The 20840-nt window shown below is 42.9% G+C and overlaps 1 protein-coding gene across 3 annotated transcripts in view; it reads left to right on the top strand.

Annotated features, from left to right (window-relative positions):
• The window catches only part of CNOT10 (CCR4-NOT transcription complex subunit 10), a 160285-nt gene that overhangs the window by 57654 nt on the left and 81791 nt on the right, over positions 1 to 20840 (top strand). For all 3 annotated transcript variants that reach the window (XM_068108758.2, XM_068108756.2, XM_068108757.2), the window contains exons 4-5: positions 576 to 726; positions 17369 to 17514. In XM_068108758.2, coding sequence (XP_067964859.2) covers positions 576 to 726; positions 17369 to 17514 — 297 coding nt within the window. The remainder of the gene's footprint in view (positions 1 to 575; positions 727 to 17368; positions 17515 to 20840) is intronic.

Raw genomic sequence — 20840 nt, 5'->3', positions numbered from 1 at the left:
TTAGAGGCCATTTTTCCCCACAAGCGGGGGTTGGCCTTTTTCGGGAACCGTGGTTGCTGTGGGATACAAAACATAAACTATTCAGCATGGCAAGAGGTATGCTCTCTACGGAGTGCCATTCTAGTTTCAATTGAATTTAATATATTGACACTCTCGAACTCAAATCGAACACTAATCAGAACTGAGAAGAGCTGGCGGAAGGTTCAGCTTTGGACTGTTCTGGTTGACCCATCGGCTTCGTATAGTTGCCATTGCGGCTTTTTTTTTTTTTTTTTTTTTTTTTTTTTTTTTATACAGGATCTAAGGCTCGTAATGGAGGTGCCACACACACATCTTACACACGTGGACATACAGACAAATACACAAGACGCAACTCAGGATTGTTAGACAAGACATACACAGACGTTGTTAGACAAGCTGTTGATCAAAGTTCACAAAAAAGCATAATATGTGTCGTGCTCGGAAACACAAAGCAAGAGTTTAAAAGACCCTTCCCATGTCATTTATCTTAAGACTGCATGAGGTACGATGTTCTATGTGCTCTCTGGTTTGCAATGGATGTTTCATCCTGCTAGGTGCACTCAAACATGGAAGATGTGGACGGCCTGGATGATGTTGAAAATGGAACGACATTATACAACCAAGCTGTTGTGCTCTATCACCTCAAGCAGTATGTCGAAGCAATTGCTCTGATGGAACGGCTTTATCAAGTAATCGAACCATTCGGTAAGCGCACACAGCAGGTTTTAAGTTTCATAAACGAGCTAAGTTTATTTTCAAACAATTTTCTTTTCAATCTATTTATCATATGCAAACTACTTTCTTCCTGGCTATAGTTTTATTGCTAAACTCATACTTTTTCAAAGGTATATATATATATATATATATATATATATATATATATATATATATATATATCTGCCTATATATATATATATATATCTGCCTATATATATATATATATCTGCCTATATATATATATATATATATCTGCCTATATATATATATATATATCTGCCTATATATATATATATATATATCTGCCTATATATATATATATATATATCTGCCTATATATATATATATATATATATCTGCCTATATATATATATATATATATCTGCCTATATATATATATATATATATCTGCCTATATATATATATATATATCTGCCTATATATCTGCCTATATATCTGCCTATATATATATATATATATATATATATATATATATATATATATATATATATATATATATATATATATATATATATATATATATATATATGTGTGTGTCACGTCATATAAACGTCACTTTCACAGTCACGTGAAAAAGTAAGCACACCCCATGTAAAGTTTTCACTTTTTCAACATATTTCAACATACAGCTATTTGATCTTCATTTCAACAATATTGACAGATAAAGGTGATATAATACAACAAATATCATGAAACATTTACATTTTGTAGTCCATTGTATAATTTAAATAAACATAAATGCAAATTTCGCATGTGGAAAAATTAAGTACACCCCTACATTTATCACTTTTTTTTTTTTTCTTTTTTTTTGTATACAAGATCGAGGCTCGTGAAAGAGCGAACATTAATCACACAGAAAGACAAACCGACACATAAAACATATAACATAGGGAGCGGTAGACAAGATGGGGAGAGAGGGGGAAGGACACAAACACAACATTTGAGAGCAGGGACCGAGAGACATGGAGACATCGAGAGATCTGAGAGAGGGCGAGGGCTTTGGGGGGGGGGGGGCGTGGGAAGGGGGCGGTGGGAGAGGTATAAAACATATGGACACTGCCAGGACTTCCAGGAAAGAAGTTGGAATTTCAAACAAGGTGGATCTGGGGTGAATTAGCGGGGGTAGAAAAGATCAAGGTTTTGGATGGGGGAAGATAAGAGATGGTGGTGAACAGCTGTTTTAAAGACCTGGAGGGAGGAGTGGGATTGAAGGGAGTGAGGGAGTTTGTTCCAGAGGCGGGAGAAAAGAGGAATGAAAGAGTGAAGGTGAGCAGAGAGCCGAGATTTCGGCAGTTTAACCATCAGAGGGTTGCTGGCAGATCTTGTGCGACCTGTAGGAATATTTGGGGGACAGAGCACAGAGAGAGCTGGGGGTGCAAGGCCGGAGAGGAGTCGGTAGAAGACAGAAAGACCACCTACCTGCCTGCGGTGAGTGAGTGAAAGGCCCTCAGAGATAGCTTCATCGCGGGAGATTCCAATAATTCTGAAAGCTTTGGTTTCAACAGCGTGAAGCCGAGCTAGGTGTGAGGCAGGAGCACCGGCCCATAGGGGAGAACAGTATTCCATTGAGCTGCGGATGAAAGCCTTGTATGTGGTGAGGAGCTCAGGTGTGCCGAGGAAGGACTTCGCACGACGGAGGATGCCCAGTCGGCGACTGGCTTTGGAGGCCAGCTTGGAAATGTGGTTTTCCCAAGAAAGATCATGGCAGATAGTGAGACCCAAAATCTTGAGCGACAGAACTTCTTGGAGAGGATTGTTGAGAAAGTAGATGGGAGGGTTGTCCAGTCGATCTTTTCGGAGAGACATAGTAAGAGTGTGAGATTTGTCAGGATTGAAAGACATGTTCCACTTGTTTGACCAGTCTGTGATTTTGTCCAGGTCTTCAGAGAGTGAGGAGGCAGCAGACTGCCGATCTGAGGGAAGAGGAATGGAGCGGCAGAGAGTGGAGTCATCAGCAAAGAGATAGAGAGGATTTTCGAGAGAGTCAGAGAGATCATTGATGAAGACCAGAAAAAGCACGGGGCCCAGAACACTGCCTTGGGGAACTCCAGCCTGAACAGGAAGAGGAGATGAGAGAAACCCATTCAGGGCCACACGTTGACGACGACTAGAGAGGAAGTCCACCAGCCATGCGTGGAGATTTCCATGGATACCAAAGGAGGAGAGTTTGGTGAGCAGAGCGGGGTGCCAGACCGTGTCGAAGGCACGTGATATGTCGAGGGAGACAGCTCTAATTTCCTGTTTGGCATTGAGGACCTCCATCCATTGTTGAGACAGCAGAAGCAGCATGTCCAGAGAAGAGTGACCTGGTCTGAAACCAAATTGATGATCAGAGATCAAGCCATTGGAGAAGAGGAAAGATTTCATATCCGAAGCAATGATGGATTCCATGACTTTGCTGATAATTGGGAGAAGGCTGATTGGTCTGTAGTTGCTAGGATCTGTTTTTGCACCTTTTTTGTGCAAAGCGGTGATGTTGGCTGATTTCCAAGCAGATGGCAGTTGACCTTGAGCAAAAGAGAGGGTGAAGAGAACAGAGAGAGGGTGAGATAGAGCAGCAGAGCAGGATTTTAGGACCCGTGGGCTGATGCCGTCGGGTCCAGTTGCAGAATCAGAGTCGAGGGTTGACAGAAACTTTTCCACCTTGTCAGGAGGAAAGGACACGGAGTCCAGGAGCAGCAGGGTACGACTGGGTATGGTGGGTACAGAGAGGGATGGGTTTGGGACACAAGATTTAGAGGCAAACACAGAGTTGAGGCATTCAGCTTTTTCACTTGCGGAGTCAGCTGTGTAGCCGTTTGAGGTAAGGGAGGGGATGGAGGGGGAACAAACACCAGAAACGGATTTGACCAGACGCCACCAGGATTTGGAAGAGGGAGACAGATAAGAGAGTTCGGTCTTGAGAACGGAGAGATATTGTTTCCTGGCTCTCCTGAGGGTGGACACACACTTGTTTCGGGCTTTGTGAAAGGAAATGAGATTTCCTTCCGTTGGATTTGCTTTCCAGGAGACGAAGGCAAGTTGTTTCTGGGCAACAGCCTCACCACAAGATTCCGTGTACCATGGACGGGAGGAAGGGTATGACAACTGAAGACGAGATGGGATAAATCTGTGCATGAGAGAGAGCAATTTACTTTGGAAGAATTCCCAGGATGAGTTGATGTCAGAGGTGGTAGAGATGGGAGACCAGTCCAGATGATTGATGGCTGCTTGAAGACCGTGCCAGTTGGCCTGAGTGAAATGCCAGACTCGTCGACGCTGAGCAGGCTCCCTGAGGATGGTCAGAGAGATGTCCACTTTAACAAGGACATGATCAGATGATCCGATTGGAGCAGAAGAAGAGCAGCAGACATTTTCAGGGAAGTTAGTCATAACCAAGTCCAGAAGAGAAGATGTTCCGTTGACTGAGATCCGGGTCGGGAAATTGACAGATTGTGTCAGTCCCAGTGAGTCGCAGAAGTCCTTTGCTGAGGAGCCATGGCTGGTGAGAGAGGTACCCACACCCAGCCAACTGGCATGATGACAGTTGAAATCACCACATATGAGGAAGAGAGAGTTGGGATGAGTAGATAGAAGTTGGTCCATATCATCAGACAGCGAGATGTAGATTGAGTCATCACTGTTTGGTGGACGGTACAACACACATATGAACAAGAGGTGGGAGCGAAGGGGAAGCCGTAGCCAGAGGTATTCCTGGGGGTGAGGTGGAGAGAGTGCAGTGCAGGGCGAGTGAGGAAGAGAGTTTTTGATAAAGATAGCAACCCCGCCTCCAGGACGAGGCTCAGGTCTATCATACCGGAGGAGGGAGTAGCCCGGGAGAGATACTATGGAATCAGAGACATCATAAAGGAGGAAAGTTTCTGTTAAGCAGATCACGTCTGGTTTGACAGCAGCAACCTGTATGGAGAGATCAGTTAAGTTTGAACGAAGGCCCCGGATGTTTGAGGTCCATACCGTTAATGAAGAGGAAGGGGGAGCATCAGATACAGAACAGGGGGGAGGAGGGGTAGGGTAAGATGTGGAAGAGGTAGGGAGAGCTGTTGAAGGTGTGTCAGAGATTTCAGAATAGCTTGGAGAAAGGGAAGGATGGGGCGGACAAAAGGTTTGATGGTGATTGGGTGAGCCACAATGAGGTGTTATTTGAGGAGGGGGAAGAGCGAGGCAGAAGGTTGGGGGAGATGGAGGTGAGAGTTTGAAAGGGGAAGAAGCGGGGAGGACGCTTTGAGGAGGGGGAGTGAGAGGGGGGAAATTGAGAAGCAATGAGGGTGGGGAGATTTGAAGGGGAGGGGGGAGTTTGGGAGGAGGGATTTGGGATATGGGGGAGGGATTTGAAAGGGATGGGATATGGGGGAGATTTGGAGGGGAGGGGTGAGGCAGGAGTCTAGGAGGGGAGGGGCGAGGGGGCGTCTTGGCGGGGAGGGATGTGGGGGTAGTTTAGGAGGGAGGGGGCAAGGGGGGAGATTTGAAAGGGATGGGTGATGGGGAAGATTTGGAGGGGAGGGGTGATGGGGAAGATTTGGAGGGGAGGGGTTATGGGGAAGATTTGGAGGGGAGGGGTGAGATTGGATTTTTGAAAGTTTACGATTTATGGGAAACGAACATTTATTGCAAAATGAGTTTCTTGTGACCTTCGAGTTAAAAATACGTTTTAAGGACGCTGGATGGAGGATGGAGTGCAGGAGAGTTTAGGGAATGTAGAAAAAAGGCACTATAGGAGATGGATATTTTTTTTGGGATGAATTGATTTGCTGAGCAAGTCGAAAGCAGCCTTTTAAAGAAGAAGAAGAAAAAGGTGTTATAAAATATGACGGAATACATAACTTGAGGGGAAAGTGTAAACATTGAAGGTTAATGAGTGAAAACTATCTGGGGAAATGGGGGAGAAACACGTGGTCGAAGAACGAACGAACGAATAAGAATGAATAAACGAATGAGAACAGAGAAGGAAATTTTTTTTCTTTTTTTTTTTTTCTTTTTTTGAGTTGAGATTTACACAAGGAAGTAGGCTATGGGTGAAAAGACTGGGAATACAGAGAACGAAAGTTATTGGATCACAAACGACGGACCGCTGAGAAAAACAAAGCCTCAAGGTTGTACAGTGCACACTGTACAAGGCCTCAAGACACGACACGAATTAACACGATTTTCAATACAGGTATGAAAGATTTGCACCGAAAAATCTTCGTCGGGACACAATATACGTACAACACCATAAATAAATACAGTTTTAACGAAAATACAAATGGGAACAATCACTTAACTTCGATTTCAAATCGTTCGCGACGCGGCAAAGGCCTTGCTCGCGACACGGCAAACAGACGATCAATTTATGAAAGATAAACACCGAGAAACAACCAAAGTTGCACACAATAACTTCACACACCGAAAGATAAATACAGTTTCGGCAAAATACAATTGTGAACAGACTTAACTTCGAAAAACGTGGAGACCGTGTGGAGCTACTTCAAATACCTAAAATTAGAAGCAGGTGTACCAGCTCAGGTGTAAATGATTAGAACATCGTTAGAGAGGATCTTGGAGGAACCTCTCTTATTTAAACCTCAGACATTTATAGTCAGAGAGCCTACTACACTCTATTTCAACCCATAGCATACAAAAGGTTTGACCCCCTAGAGTTGTTGGGGGTATCAAGCTGAGTAAAAAAAAGTATGTAAGATTGACCCCCCCTGCTGGAACTAGTCACCAGACCCCCCTAAAATGACCCCAATAATGGGTTATTTCAACCCATCTCATACATGGACCAAATTTGGTTACAATATAGTGTCATGTCAGGACATTACAAAAATGTCAAATCTAACAACTTACCCTGCTGGAAAGGTGATGTTAGACCCCCCGCAAAGTACCCCCCAAAATGGGTTATTTCAACCCATCTCATACATGGACCAAATTTGGTCACAATATAGTGTCATGTTAGGACATTACAAAAACATCAAATCTAACAACTTACCCTGCTGGAAAGGTGATGTTAGACCCCCCGCAAAGTGCCCCCCCCTAAAAACGGGTTATTTCAACCCATCTCATACATGGACCAAATTTGGTCACAATATAGTGTCATGTCAGGACATTGCAAAAACATCAAATCTAACAACTTACCCTGCTGGGTAGGTGATGTTAGACCCCCCCCCCCCGGCCCCAAAGTACCCCTGTTTCAAGCCATCGTTTACATGAACCAACTTCGGTCACAATCATGTCATCAGGATATTACAAATTATCAAATGTAACAACTTAACAGCTTAAGACATGTCTGTACATTGACATACATCATCATTTAATGCCCCTAGTTTAGTAAAAGTATGCAAATGACCTTGCTAGGCCCTCCTTGGTAATATTTTTTGTAAACTACGGAAGCCAATAGAGGACAACCAATAAAATATTGTTGATGCACTTATAATAGCATGACATGATCAAATATAATATAATAATAGAAGCCTGAATGAAACCAATCAGAGATGATTGACTTGTAGGCATACTATCCTAAATTTCATGAGCATTATATGGTCAAATAGCAAATACATTTTGTATTTAACTTTCACAGATACTGAACGAGCCCCTCCTTGAGGAACTGCATATTCTAGATTTTCCAGTTTTTAAGCAACATGCTTTCATATAGTAAGTATGGAAACTTAATCTGAAGAATTTATGTTTTCCTCTTGACATTCCCCTCTTCTTTTGGTTAATAATGATAACAAAGTTGATATTTGTTCCACATTAGAGGATATTAAAATGTTTAACAATCAAACATTATTTGAAATGCATTGGTTTGATAATTTAAAATGTTTAATCTTATTACAAAGATTAACTAATAAAGCTCAGAAGCCTCTTACAATGGAGATTAATAGTTAAATCAAACTTCTATACTTGTAGTTGTAACTTGTAGTGTGTATGCTGATTTCATTAACCAACACTTGTAGTGTATGCTGTTTGTTTGTAACCAACATTTAGTTAGTGTATGTTAGTTATTAATGTTAATGTTAATGTTAGTTATTAATAATGTTAGTGTATGCATTAACCAACACTTGTAGTGTATGCTGTTTGTATGCTGTTTGTTTGACCCCCTAAAGGTGACCCCACGCTGATGATGATGCTGATGACCACACCAATGACCTATTCCTGTATCATTTATTGTTTTAAATGAATTTTAAAACAACGATAAATCATGATGTCTTCCCTAAAATAAGAGCTCTGTTGCTGACAGGAAGTCATGTTTCGTTTATGTTTGAGTCTTGTGATAATAAATAGTAATCCTCATTGACTGATGGTGAGTTTATATATTTGAAGTATCATGTATTTTGTGTGTAGATTGTTTTGAGGAAGGGTCTAACATCACCCACCTTTTCCAGAAGGGTAACGTTAGATTTGTTATATTTGTACATCGTGACCAAATTTGGTTCGTATATGCAATAGGAGATTGCGGGGGGTCTAACATCACCTACCCAGCAGGGTAAGTTGTTAGATTTGATGTTTGTGTAATGTCCTGACATGACACTATATTGTAACCAAATTTGGTCCATGTATGAGATGGGTTGAAATAACCCGTTTTTAGGGGGGGGCACTTTGCAGGGGGTCTAACATCACCTTTCCAGCAGGGTAAGTTGTTAGATTTGATGTTTTTGTAATGTCCTAACATGACACTATATTGTGACCAAATTTGGTCCATGTATGAGATGGGTTGAAATAACCCATTTTGGGGGGTACTTTGCGGGGGGTCTAACATCACCTTTCCAGCAGGGTAAGTTGTTAGATTTGACATTTTTGTAATGTCCTGACATGACACTATATTGTAACCAAATTTGGTCCATGTATGAGATGGGTTGAAATAACCCATTATTGGGGTCATTTTAGGGGGGTCTGGTGACTAGTTCCAGCAGGGGGGGTCAATCTTACATACTTTTTTTTACTCAGCTTGATACCCCCAACAACTCTAGGGGGTCAAACCTTTTGTATGCTATGGGTTGAAATAGAGTGTAGTAGGCTCTCTGACTATTAGTTTGGTTTGCTTTTTCTTGTTGAAGTGTGCGGTGTCACCATGCTAAGATCAAAAGAGCTCTCTGAGGCCTTCAGAAAGAAGGTTATAGATGCCTACAAGTCTGGGAAGGATTTAAAAAGATCTCCAAACAATTTGAAATCAATCATTCGACTGTCCAGAAGATCATCTACAAGTGGAGAAGATTCCAAACAACTGCCAACTTGTTCAGGCCAGGCCGCCCCAGCAAGTTCAGCCCGAGAGCAGACCTCAAGATGCTGAAAGAAGTCTCTAAGAACCCCAGAATGTCATCACGGGACCTACAGGTAGCTCTTGCCACTGTTGATGTCAAAGTGCATGAGTCTACCATTAGAAAGAGGCTCCACAAATTTGATCTACATGGGAGGTGTGCCAGGAGGAAACCTTTGCTGTCCAGAAAGAACATCAGGGCAAGACTAAAGTTTGCCAATGAACACCTTGGCAAAGACCAGCACTTCTGGAACAATGTGCTCTGGACAGATGAGTCAAAGGTAGAGATATTTCGCCACAGTACCAGAAGATATGTTTGGCGAAAACCAAAGACAGCATTTCACCACAAGAACCTGATGCCAACTGTAAAGCATGGTGGTGGAAATATTATGGTTTGGGGCAGCTTTGCTGCATCAGGGCCTGGGCAGCTCACCATCATAGAATCCAATATGAATTCTTCATTGTACCAGAGGGTACTTGAGGATAATGTGAGGCCATCTGTCGGAAAGTTGAAGCTCAACCGAAGGTGGACCTTGCAACATGACAATGACCCTAAACATACCTGTAAATCCACCAAGAAATGGCTGAAAAGAAATAAATGGAGGGTTCTGGAATGGCCCAAGTCAAAGCCCGGATCTAAATCCCATCGAGATGTTGTGGGGGGATTTGAAACGAGCTGTGCATGCAAGAAACCCCTCAAACATCACACAGCTGAAAGAATTCTGCATGGAGGAGTGGGCAAAAAATTTCTCCCAGTCGATGTCAGAAACTGGTAGACAGTTATAAGAAACGCCTACTTGAGGTTGTTTCTGCCAAAGGGGGCAATACCACCTATTTGAGCCAAGGGTGTACTTACTTTTTCCACAGAAGGAAATGGCATCTCTGTTAATTTTTTGTTGAATAAATTATTGCAAAGTCAATTTTTCATTGTTTTTTGTTCTATTCGATCACCTTTATCTATAGATACTGTTTAAATGAAGATCAAATAGCTGTATGCTGAAATATGTTGAAAAAGTCAAAACTTTACATGGGGTGTACTTACTTTTTCACGTGACTATGTATATATATGTAGTATTGTTAACCCTTTGAGTATGGGATTTTTTTTTTGATAATAATACCCCGGGTACGGGATTAATTTGGCATTTTGGTACGGGAATGCAACCACGTACTGACGATCTATTTATAGGTATAGTCGATGACGTGTAGTAACGTCATCCGTACACAAAACATTTTCGCGGGTCGTGGCACTGGACGTCATCCATACTCAAAGGGTTAATGCAGATCAGATATTGCTATAAACATGGGTGGCTCATCTTACTGTCAGTGTTTCTCAGGGATCTCTTCTTGGTCATTCTTGTTTTCTATTTGTCTTCCTTCATTTGCTACATGATCAACAACATTTCAACATTCGCTTCCGATGCTCTGCTGCTGATACCAGGTGATCTACCTGTCTTTCCTTTCTGAACTGAACAGTCATTCTGAACTTCAAACATGGTGTAACACGTAACATTCCTTGGTCTGTTAGCGCTGCCTCTACCACCTCTGATCACCGTGTGCGTGTGTCGATCTCCGAGTGCACTTATTCTGGGTGCGCGCCGAGTGTCGGGTTTTGTTAATACCGAGGGTGCTTCGACTACCAGATGTCAGCTGTAGAACATGGACGCTCACTGCTCCGATTGGGCTGAGGCCTTCCCGAGGGTGTCACTCGACGCACAAGCTGTTCGTGCACTTCACCGCATGGCCAACCAGATTCCAAATGAACTAACAACAAATAAATACTCTGATGAGCTTTGAAGAACTATCATTTGTATTCGAGGATAAAACACTGTAGTTACAACGTAAGAAAACACTTCTCCTCGACATGAACATCAGATTCCATTTTTCACTTAAGCATGTCACTAAATCTGACAAATCAGCAGTGAATTGCAGAGGGACCAGTCCATTATTATATAGATAAGGTTAAGATGGGTCAGTCTATTATTATCGCCAGGTTAACATTTGTCTCCACATGTCACATCTCCCCCCCCCCCCCCCCTTTAAAGAAGTTATCACCCATGACTAACAACACACAAAAAAAACCACAACAAAACAGCATGTTGTACATTCTCATTCTCATTCATATCCATATCGCTTGGGTTGTTGTCTTACACGCCCAGTTCGTCTTGGCATAGTTGTTGCTTGTCCTGGGTTCAGCTCCGGTTTCGCCATCCACTCGCATGTCGGTTGCTGTAGGGAAGGTGCAGATGCACACTGTGGTTTGTCGACCACAGTGTCTGCGATCAAGCTTGGTCCAGGTGCTGGTTGTCTGGGCAGCTTCAGCACTGGAATCCATGGAACCAAACCGTCCTGGTTCTGGTACTGGCAGTTCCCCAGTAGCTTTCAGCTGATAGTAAGGGCATTTTATGAGATATTTCACAAATCTGTTAACTAAATTGTTACCAAAAAATTTCTTCACCAATATGTTTGTAAAGGTGTGTAATAACATGTGTTAAAATGTTGAAGTTCAACTCCCGTGGGAAACCCAGAAAAAAAGCTGTTGAATTCAGGTACCGAAAAATTATTTTCGAGAATTTTTATTTTTTTTAATCGGCCCTTAAGTAACTTATGAGGGGTCAAATAAGGGTTTTTCATGATTCTGAGTTGATTGTTAACATTTATATTTTCACTTTTACGGCGGCAAAGATGTGAAGCATCTTGGTAACAATGCAGGACAGATGCCCATTGTGGTCTGCAAGTAGCTCGGTTCTGATAAAGACCTTGATCACATCTACCATGTGGTGGTACTCCACCCAGAGTGCAGGTGTTCTTCCTCCTTTTGCGAGTCGTTTGAAGGTTTCTTCAAACCTTTGCTCAAACACTGGCACTACTGGGTCTGAGTGTCTGGCTCCCATCTTCCCATCAGCCACCTTCTCCATGGAGGTCTTCATGTCACCACGCTCCTCCTCAGTGAAGGCAAGTTTCATGATGTGTTGATAGATGGCTGCATCGATGAGGAGGTGAACACGGATTGCCTTGTCAAAACATCCTCCATCCATGATGTGGTTGGCTGTCGTACTTCCAGGATAGATCAACTGGATCACATCTAGTAGTCCAGAATCTTCCATGATGTTACCCATTGATCCAAGATAAGACTTCAGCAGGTGAAAACCACCCAACCTTGGAATGACGGGTAGATTTGCCTGCTTTATTATATTCACAGCCTTCAGCCAAATCGGAAGATCAAAGGTCACTATAGCGACCCCAGCGCGCCGTATGCACTCTTTCAGAGTGGTGAAGATGGTGTTGAGGTCATTAGGGTCTCCTTCAATAACTGGGAGGAACTCGATCTGTGTGCTCTGCTTTGCATCATTAGCATGGATTCTCTTCATCCAGCCATTCCAGTTGGAGTGTGGGAACTCAGGATCGTTGGCTTTGATCACCCACCCCGCTGCCCAGAGTGTGTCACCTGGAGTGAGGAGTGGCTGATCATGAGCCAGGGAGGAGGAAAGCTCAGCGAGGGGGAGAAACGTGATCGCGTTCGTTCCTATCTGTTTCCTGTTCGTAAATGGAATAATCTTTACTTCAGTTCCTCTCAGGATCTTAGCTTTGTCGAGTGCCTTCAACTTCACCCGGGGGAAAGCTGCTGTTGTCTGTGGATCTGGCAAAGGTGGTGCCGGAGAGGTGACTTCGATCCAACCCATTGAGTGAAAGGGAGTGTTTCCGTGAATAGAGACAATGTTTAAATCTATATTGTCTCCAACAAACTGAGTGACTGCATTGTTTGTTTCCCCAACCTCCATAAAGACCACCTGATCATTACTTGACAATTCACTTTCACTGGCTGGCACTTTGGCTGTCATCCCTGATTGATCCTCAAGCGCAGCATCAACCGCAACCTCATCATTGATCTGTTCATCGGTTTCCTCCACAATGGTATCAAGAGTGCCAGAAGTATCTGGAACATCATCTCCACTCCTACTATTAAGGAAGCAGTATTTGTAGTTTTGTGTCTCCGTGTAAGACTCGGTGTATCCCAGCCGGTGGAACTTGTTGAGCATCCATTTTGAGCCAAATCTATGATCAAGTTGTATGGCAAGCCCCATTTGGTGTGGCAATACTCCAGACCGAGGTCGACAGGCCTTAATAAAATTCTGCCCCCAAACGGCAACTCTTTCGTCTGTCTTGACAATCGGTCTCAAGAACATCTGAAGGCTTGCAGGAACAAGTGTCAGCTGACTATCGATGTCAGTCATACTGTGTGTGGTGGGGTATGACTTTGGACCTAAATCAATCAAGGCAATATCATTGGATATGAACTTGAGTGCCGTCTTTATGATCTGAGTCTTCTCATCTCCATGGTCAAGATTAGCATGATGCCCTCGCAGAATATTGTCGGTGCCATCTTTGAGACAGAGTACATCTGCCCTTCTTTCCTGTGTTGTGAAATACAAGGTGTCTTCGTATTTCTCTAGAAGTTTTATCTTTAGCCAATGCTTTGAATAAGAAAGGCTCTTCTCTGGTGACTGATCAAACTCCTGCAGCTTTTCATGGACTTGGTCCATGTTCATTACCCCATGCTCTAATTCTGAGTCTAACCATTCGCAGAATTCAATAAAAACTGCCTCTCGCTCCTCATCAATACTCCTCTGTCCTCTCTTCCTTTTTCCTTCCTCATCAGTCTTGGACAAACTGTCACCTCTCGCAAACATAAGTTTGCATCGCAAATGGTACAGTGTTTCTTCTGCTACCAAGTCGTTGATCCCTTCCAGGCGTCCAGTGACTTCAGTGCCCCAGTCATCCCCGCGACTCCGTGCTGTCTTCAGCAAGCTTGCCTTCAGTGTATCTGCAGTCAAATTATCTGGCACTCTGTATTTCTTTCTAGCTTGTGCTGGATTATTTTTGTAGAGCTGGGCTGGTTGGTTGCAAAGAATGCATACATCCTTATACAGGAGGTCAACTGACTGTGATCTTCTAGAACTGCAGCCAGTTGATGAACTGAACTCACAAGTAGTGCGTCTTCTCTTCAACTTTGATGACTCTTTCTCTGCCTTTGATGCTTGAGCTGACTTCTTGGTGGTTGCAACAAAGTTGTTGTACAGATCATTTTTACACTTCTGGTGGTACCTCAGTTTTCCTTCCTTTTGAGCCTCCTTCATACGTTCCACAACAGTAACATTTTCGACAGTTTCTGCTTGTTTCAATAAAGTTGAGTATCCCTTTGGAGTTGCCTGTATGAGCCTTTCAGCTGGTGTATCCGAGCGTGCACAGATGAAGCAATTGAGCACAGGTGGAGTAACGTCTTCATCCATATTGCTAGACTCCATGTCCTGCAAAGTAGAAAATGAGATATATTTAGAAATTATTTTTCCACAAAGGAGTGTCTGTGGTGAAATATAAATGTTAACAATCAACTCAGAATCATGAAAAACCCTTATTTGACCCCTCATAAGTTACTTAAGGGCCGATTTAAAAAAATAAAAATTCTCGAAAATAATTTTTCGGTACCTGAATTCAACAGCTTTTTTTCTGGGTTTCCCACGGGAGTTGACCTTCAACATTTTAACACATGTTATTACACATCTTTACAAACATATTGGTGAAGAAATTTTTTGGTAACAATTTAGTTAACAGATTTTCATATGTTTCCCTTACTATGACGTTGATTGCGTCAATAAACTGTGCATCCTATGCGCACGTTGTAGGACCACGGTGCGACTTCTCGCAGGCAGGTGCCAGCTGACCAACGTTGCTCACCCGGCAGGCGAATGCACACGTTGTCACCAGCTGTGAGGCATGGCAGAGGGTGTACCCCCTTGTTGTAATAGAAGGCTTGCTTGGCCTTTACCCCTTTGAGACCAGCAGTGTCCACTGTAGTATTGTGCCTTGGTGCCAGGTTTGCATCCGAAGTTGGCAATAGAGTTCGGCAGCGCCGCCCGAACAGGCGTTTGGCAGTGCTGGTGCCCACACCTTGAGTCGGAGTGTTACGCCAGTCCATTAGCGCAAGATATTCAGACTGATGTGTGTCCCCGCATTTCTTAAACAACTGCTTCATGATCTTGACTGCATTCTCACTTTTACCATTACTTTGGGCATAGTGCGGGCCGGGGTCCGGTGTTCAAAATCCCATGTACGAGCAAACTGCTGAAATTCCCCAGAATCAAGCTGTCTGCCGTTGTCCGACACCACCGTGTCAGGGATGCCATGTCTTGCAAACCATTCAGATAACAATTTAATCACAGCAGATGAGGTTATGCTAGTCAGCTTTCTAACTTCAATGTAGCTGGAGTAGTAGTCTACGGCTACCAGCAGTTGGCATCCTTGGAGTTCACATATGTCTATACCGACCTTGGACCACGGCCGGTCACCCACCACATTCTGTATGATAGGCTCGTGTGCTTGGTTTCGTCCATAGGTCAGAGGCACGCTTTGCACTTCAGGACGTACTCCCTCATGTCTGTGCTCATTGGTGGCCAGAACACACTCTCCTGCATTCTCCGCAGGCAATATTCTAGGCCCACATGAGACTTGTGAGCACTCGCCATGATTTCTTTTCTCATTGATGCTGGGATGACCAGCTATTCACCTTTGAATTGTAGACCGTCGTCCACCGTGAGTTCGCTCCTGAAACTGTAGTAAGGCTGGGCAATTTCAGCCACCTCGTGCTTTTCTGGCCATCCATTTAGAGTTACTCTCATCAGTTCAGGAAGTACAACGTCTGCCCGTGTAGCGGCCTTCACATGTTTAATGCGATCCGCCCGCATGGACAGAGTGTTAACAGGGTTCACCCCTTGTAGGCTTCTCACAAACTGTGACACTTCTTCGTCCTGCAGGTAAGCTCGGCTGAGTGTGTCTGCAACATACATCTCAATGCCCTTGTGATACACCACGTCCACATTGTACCGTTGCAGTTGTGAGCGGCTTCCTGAATATGCTTTGAAGTGGCATGTGATCGCTCTGTATGGTTATCTTTTCACGTCCGTACACATAGACATGAAAGCGTTCACACCCAAAAACAATAGCAAGAAGCTCCTTCTCGATCTGAGCGTAGCATGTCTCTGCATCTGTGAGAGCACGCGAGGCGTACGCTACAGGCTGGCCGTTTTGTAGCAGCGCCACCCGTAGGCCTGTGCTGGATGCATCACACTGAATGGTGACTTCATCCTCCAGGCTGTGGTAGCGCAGAACAGGTGCTTGAGAAACAGCCTGCTTAACTCGGGCAAAAGCGCTTTCTTGCGCACCACCCCAGGTCCAAACAATGTCTTTCTGTGTTAGTTCCCTGAGAGGTTTTGTCATCTCAGACAAGTGAGGCAAGAACTTTGCCAGGTACTGAATAAGCCCCAGAAATCTTCTAACACCCGCCGTGTCCCCCAGGGCAGGAATGTTTATGATTGCCTTGATCTTGCCTGGGTCAGGTTGTCGACCATCTTCAGTTGTAGTGTGTCCAATGAACGGCACTTCCGTAGCACACAGCCACACCTTTTCACTGTTGAGTGTCAGTGCCTTCTCTTTGCACCACTTCAGCAGGGTTTCCAGATTACCATTGTGATCTTGTATGGCATCCTCACTGTTAACTCCAAAGCCAACCACCAAAAAAAATAATCAGCGACGACCTCGCACCCACGCAAGCCTTACACGACTTTGTGCATGCGGCGCTGAAAATGTTCTGGTGCTGATGAGATAGCAAATGGCATGCGCTTTCATCGGTACCGTCCAAACGGTGTATGGAACGTAGTCAAATGTGGTGACTAATCGTGGAGTGGTCGAATGGCAACATGACAATGACCCTAAACATACCAGTAAATCCACCAAGGGATGGCTGAAAAGAAAGAAATGGAGGGTTCTGGAATGGATAAGTCAAACCCTGGATCTAAATCCCATCGAGATGTTGTGGGGGGATTTGAAACGAGCTGTGCATTCAAGAAACCCCTCAAACATCGCACAGCTGAAAGAATTCTGCATGGAGGAGTGGGCAAAAATTCCTCCCAGTCGATGTCAGAGACTGGTAGACAGTTATAAGAAACGCCTACTTGAGGTTGTTTCTGCCAAAGGGGCAATACCACCTCGTAGAGCCAAGGGTGTACTTACTTTTTCCACATGCGAAATTTGCATTTATGTTTATTTAAATTATACAATGGACTACAAAATGTAAATTTTTCATGATATTTGTTATATTATATCACCTTTATCTATCGATATTGTTGAAATGAAGATCAAATAGATGTATGTTGAAATATGTTGAAAAAGTCAAAACTTTACATGGGGTGTACTTACTTTTTCACGTGACTGTATTTCGCTTGAGTCTCTCTTACTCCTTTGGATATTTTGACATCTAGGCTTGCTGCCTACAAAACTTAGTTGACCCTACAGGTTATAAATTCATTTATTCATTATTTGCAGACGAAAAGTTTGCAAGAGCTGTATGCTGCCTGCTGGTAGACCTGTACCTGCTCACCTACCAGGCTGAGAAGGCGCTGCCATTGCTTGCCGTGTTGGAGAAAATGCTTGCGCAAGGAGCTGGGAATACCAATGGAAAAAGTGCTGAGGTCTGGCTGGAGGTTTTTCACAAAATCCATTTGGTCAATTCCAACAATATATCATCTTATTATTTTGCCTTCACCTACTCTGTTTAATTTGATCATTAAGAGTGAGATAACACAATGAGGATCACGAAATGGAAACTTTTAAGACCGGAGCTCAAAGTTACATTTTATTGTTTGGGTGCACCTGGAAAAGGCCCAAGAGCACCAGTTATAGGATAGGATATGTGTGGAGAATCTGTCGAGGAGAATATTTTATTTATTAACAACACAAATAAACTAAATAAATGCTTTTCTGTAATCATGTGTTTTTAAAATACATAGCGATTTCGAGTAATACAGATTAGTTGGAGCTCACAGTGGTTCTGGGAGACGAGAAAATATTTTGAAATGGCCCAGTGTTACAAAAAAAGTCCAAAACTGGCAGAAATGTGTTGTTGGATACAGATGGCCCTTAATCTAAAACTACACAAACATTGCAGTGAAGAATGCGGTCAATATCTCCTGAGACAATCACTTTCACCTGCGCAGCCTCTGTGGTAGAAAAGGTCTATGCACATCAGAAGTGAATTTGTGTTGGATGTAGGCAAAGCGAACAAATAAAATATTTTGTTTGGTGGCTTTTGTTTGCACACCGGACGTGAATGAAATTGGAGAGAACAAATTTTCGAGCAAGCTAATTTTGGAAATTATCAATCCTACTTTTATTTGCTTTGCTCACAACCAGGTGATTGATTATACCACGTGTTCACATGATTGTGTCCAGTACTAAAGAAAGCAACTTGAAATGGCTTTCCTTTTAACACCTTACAATTATAATGAGATAATGGGGTGATGATTTTACATGCATGATCTAAAGCTCTTCGCACCGAATGATGACAAATTGGCAGATCAACTGAAACTAGTAAAGCGTTACTGTGAGGATATTCAAATGGAATTTGGTCTGGACAAGTGTGCCAAATGCATATTTCCACATGTTAAAGCAAAAATAACACACTATCTCAATCGATGATTGACAACAATACAGGAACTGGAAAACGAAGCATCCTACAAATACCTCGGAATAGAAGAAGGCCGTCAATGCGTAAACAACACAAACAATGCGTAAAATAAGCAGCAAAGAGTACCTATGCAGAATGAGACTAATTCTGAAGTCATCTCTCTCTCTCCAATTAACAAAATCAAAACTATAAACCAACTTGCAGTACTGGTATTCCAGTATAGCTGTGCAATATTAAACAGGCCACAATCGGAGATCAAAAACTTTGACACCAAAACAAGGAAACTTCTGACTCGTCACAAGATATTCTACAGACATGAATGCATTCTTAGGTTTTACTTGCTGATACGAGGAGGAGGAGGAGGAGGAGGAGGAGGAGGTGTTCTGATGGAGCTGAACCAAGTGCATAGAACAGCGTGTGTGGGACTAGCGGAGTATGTGAAAAGCTCAACAGACGATCGAATGAGATTTGTGCACGAGCAAGAAAACAACAAATCAGAAAAGGTATCCTCATTCCATTTAGCAACAAACTTCCAAAAACAGGTATAAGTGTAGGATAATACACAGGAAAATTAAATAGAAACAGATACAGCTCCAATGATCGCAAAGAAGAAAAAGGAAAACGACAAAGAAACATCAGCAGATATACTCTGACAAATGGGAGAATGACAAAAGAGCAGGAAAATTTTAAAAAGAGCTTGACAGAACAGGGATTGACAAGGAAGGCTCATTGGAATGGCTAAGAAGCGGTCAAATTATTTGGGATGGAGAAAAAATCATCATAAATGACCAGGACTAAGGACACTACACTAATTCCTTTAAGAAAATTGTGGGATTGAGCCAATCAGACAAATGCAGGTTTTGTGGGGTAGAAACAAAGTACCAGTCACCTACTTTCAGGCTGTAAAAAGCTCATGTCAGAACAGTTGTACATAGAAAGACATGACAGCGTCTGCAGAGTAATTCACTGGCACATATGTAAACATTTCAACATTCCGGTTCCAGAACAATCATGGAAAAACAAACCAAATCCGATCCTTGAAAATGAGCACACAGTGCTCACGCATGACAAGATGATCCCATCAAGTGTGGAGATTGCAGGCGGAGCATTGCGTCCAGACAGTGCTCAAACACAAAAAGGAAAAGATGGCACTGTTGATTGAGGTTTTGGTTCCCAATGACTTTGGACTAAATGCCTCGGCAAATAAGAAAACGCTCAAATACCAGGAGCTGTAAAACGAGGTCAAGAGGATTCGGAAATTGAAGAAAGCTGAAATTGTACCAGTGATAGTCAGAGCAACAGCGATGATCAAGAAAACCCTTACTGAGTATTTAAAAATCATTCCGGGGAATATGGCTACAAGCAAGCTACAAGTGGAGGCTGCTAGAGGTTCAGTGAGGATTCTAAAAAGAGCCGTTGGAACGAAGATATGAGAACAAAGTTTCACAATCTGTTTCATGAATAATGATCCTTTACTGAAAAAGGAGGTGGAGATTTTGAGTCCTTGGAGAACTTCCTCCCACCTCCTAAAACCAAAAAATGGAGATAACAACCGATGAGATAAACTTGATTATAAACTGGCCACAATCGAGATAAACTTGAAATCAGAGTGATCTAAGTGGCAAAATCAACAATTTTAACCTTTTTCTCTTTTATCTAAATATCATTTGACCTAGAAAACCTAAATACTGCAAGTGCTACTTTCTTCATGACGTTGATCAACATCCCAAAAAATTATCAAAATGTGAAAAACTGCACACTAGAAAATGTCCACAAGTTTAAGTGCAAAGCAAAAGTCACACTTGTTTACCTTTGAAACAGAATTAATAGTTAATGTGGATACAACGCAGAAGCGACGGGCAAAATGGCCTCTTCTTGGTCGGTGGTACAGGCCTCGGCTACGTTTGGAAGCATCTTGGTGGAAATCGGCTTGTTGGTCACACTCATTTGGCGGCCATTGTGCAAGCACTATTCGCGCAACCATTACCTTTTCAGCAGAAATGTGTTTGGAAGGTACGTTTGTTTCTGGTGTGTATCGACCCTTGGAGAATATGCATCGGCGTGGATATCTGGGTATTTTATACAATGATGAATTCCGAAAGATGATGGGAATAGAGCCTGTGATTGATGCTGTGAAGAGAAACAGGTTGAGATGGTTTGGTCATGTGTTGAGGAAGGATGAAAGTGACTGGTTGAGAAGAATGATGGAAATGAATGTAGAAGGAAGTGGAGGATGGGGAAGACCGAGAAAGACTTGGCTAAAGATGGTGGAGGAAGAAATGTGGGTAAGGGGGTTAACAAGGGGAGATGCAGAAAATAGGGAAAAATGGA

Source organism: Myxine glutinosa, chromosome 2 (genome assembly GCF_964187855.1).
Source record: "Myxine glutinosa chromosome 2, kmMyxGlut1.1, whole genome shotgun sequence".
Lineage (NCBI taxonomy): Eukaryota > Metazoa > Chordata > Myxini > Myxiniformes > Myxinidae > Myxine > Myxine glutinosa.
The sequence above is the reverse complement of the archived record's forward strand: the minus strand, read 5'-3'. Positions and strand labels throughout refer to the sequence as shown.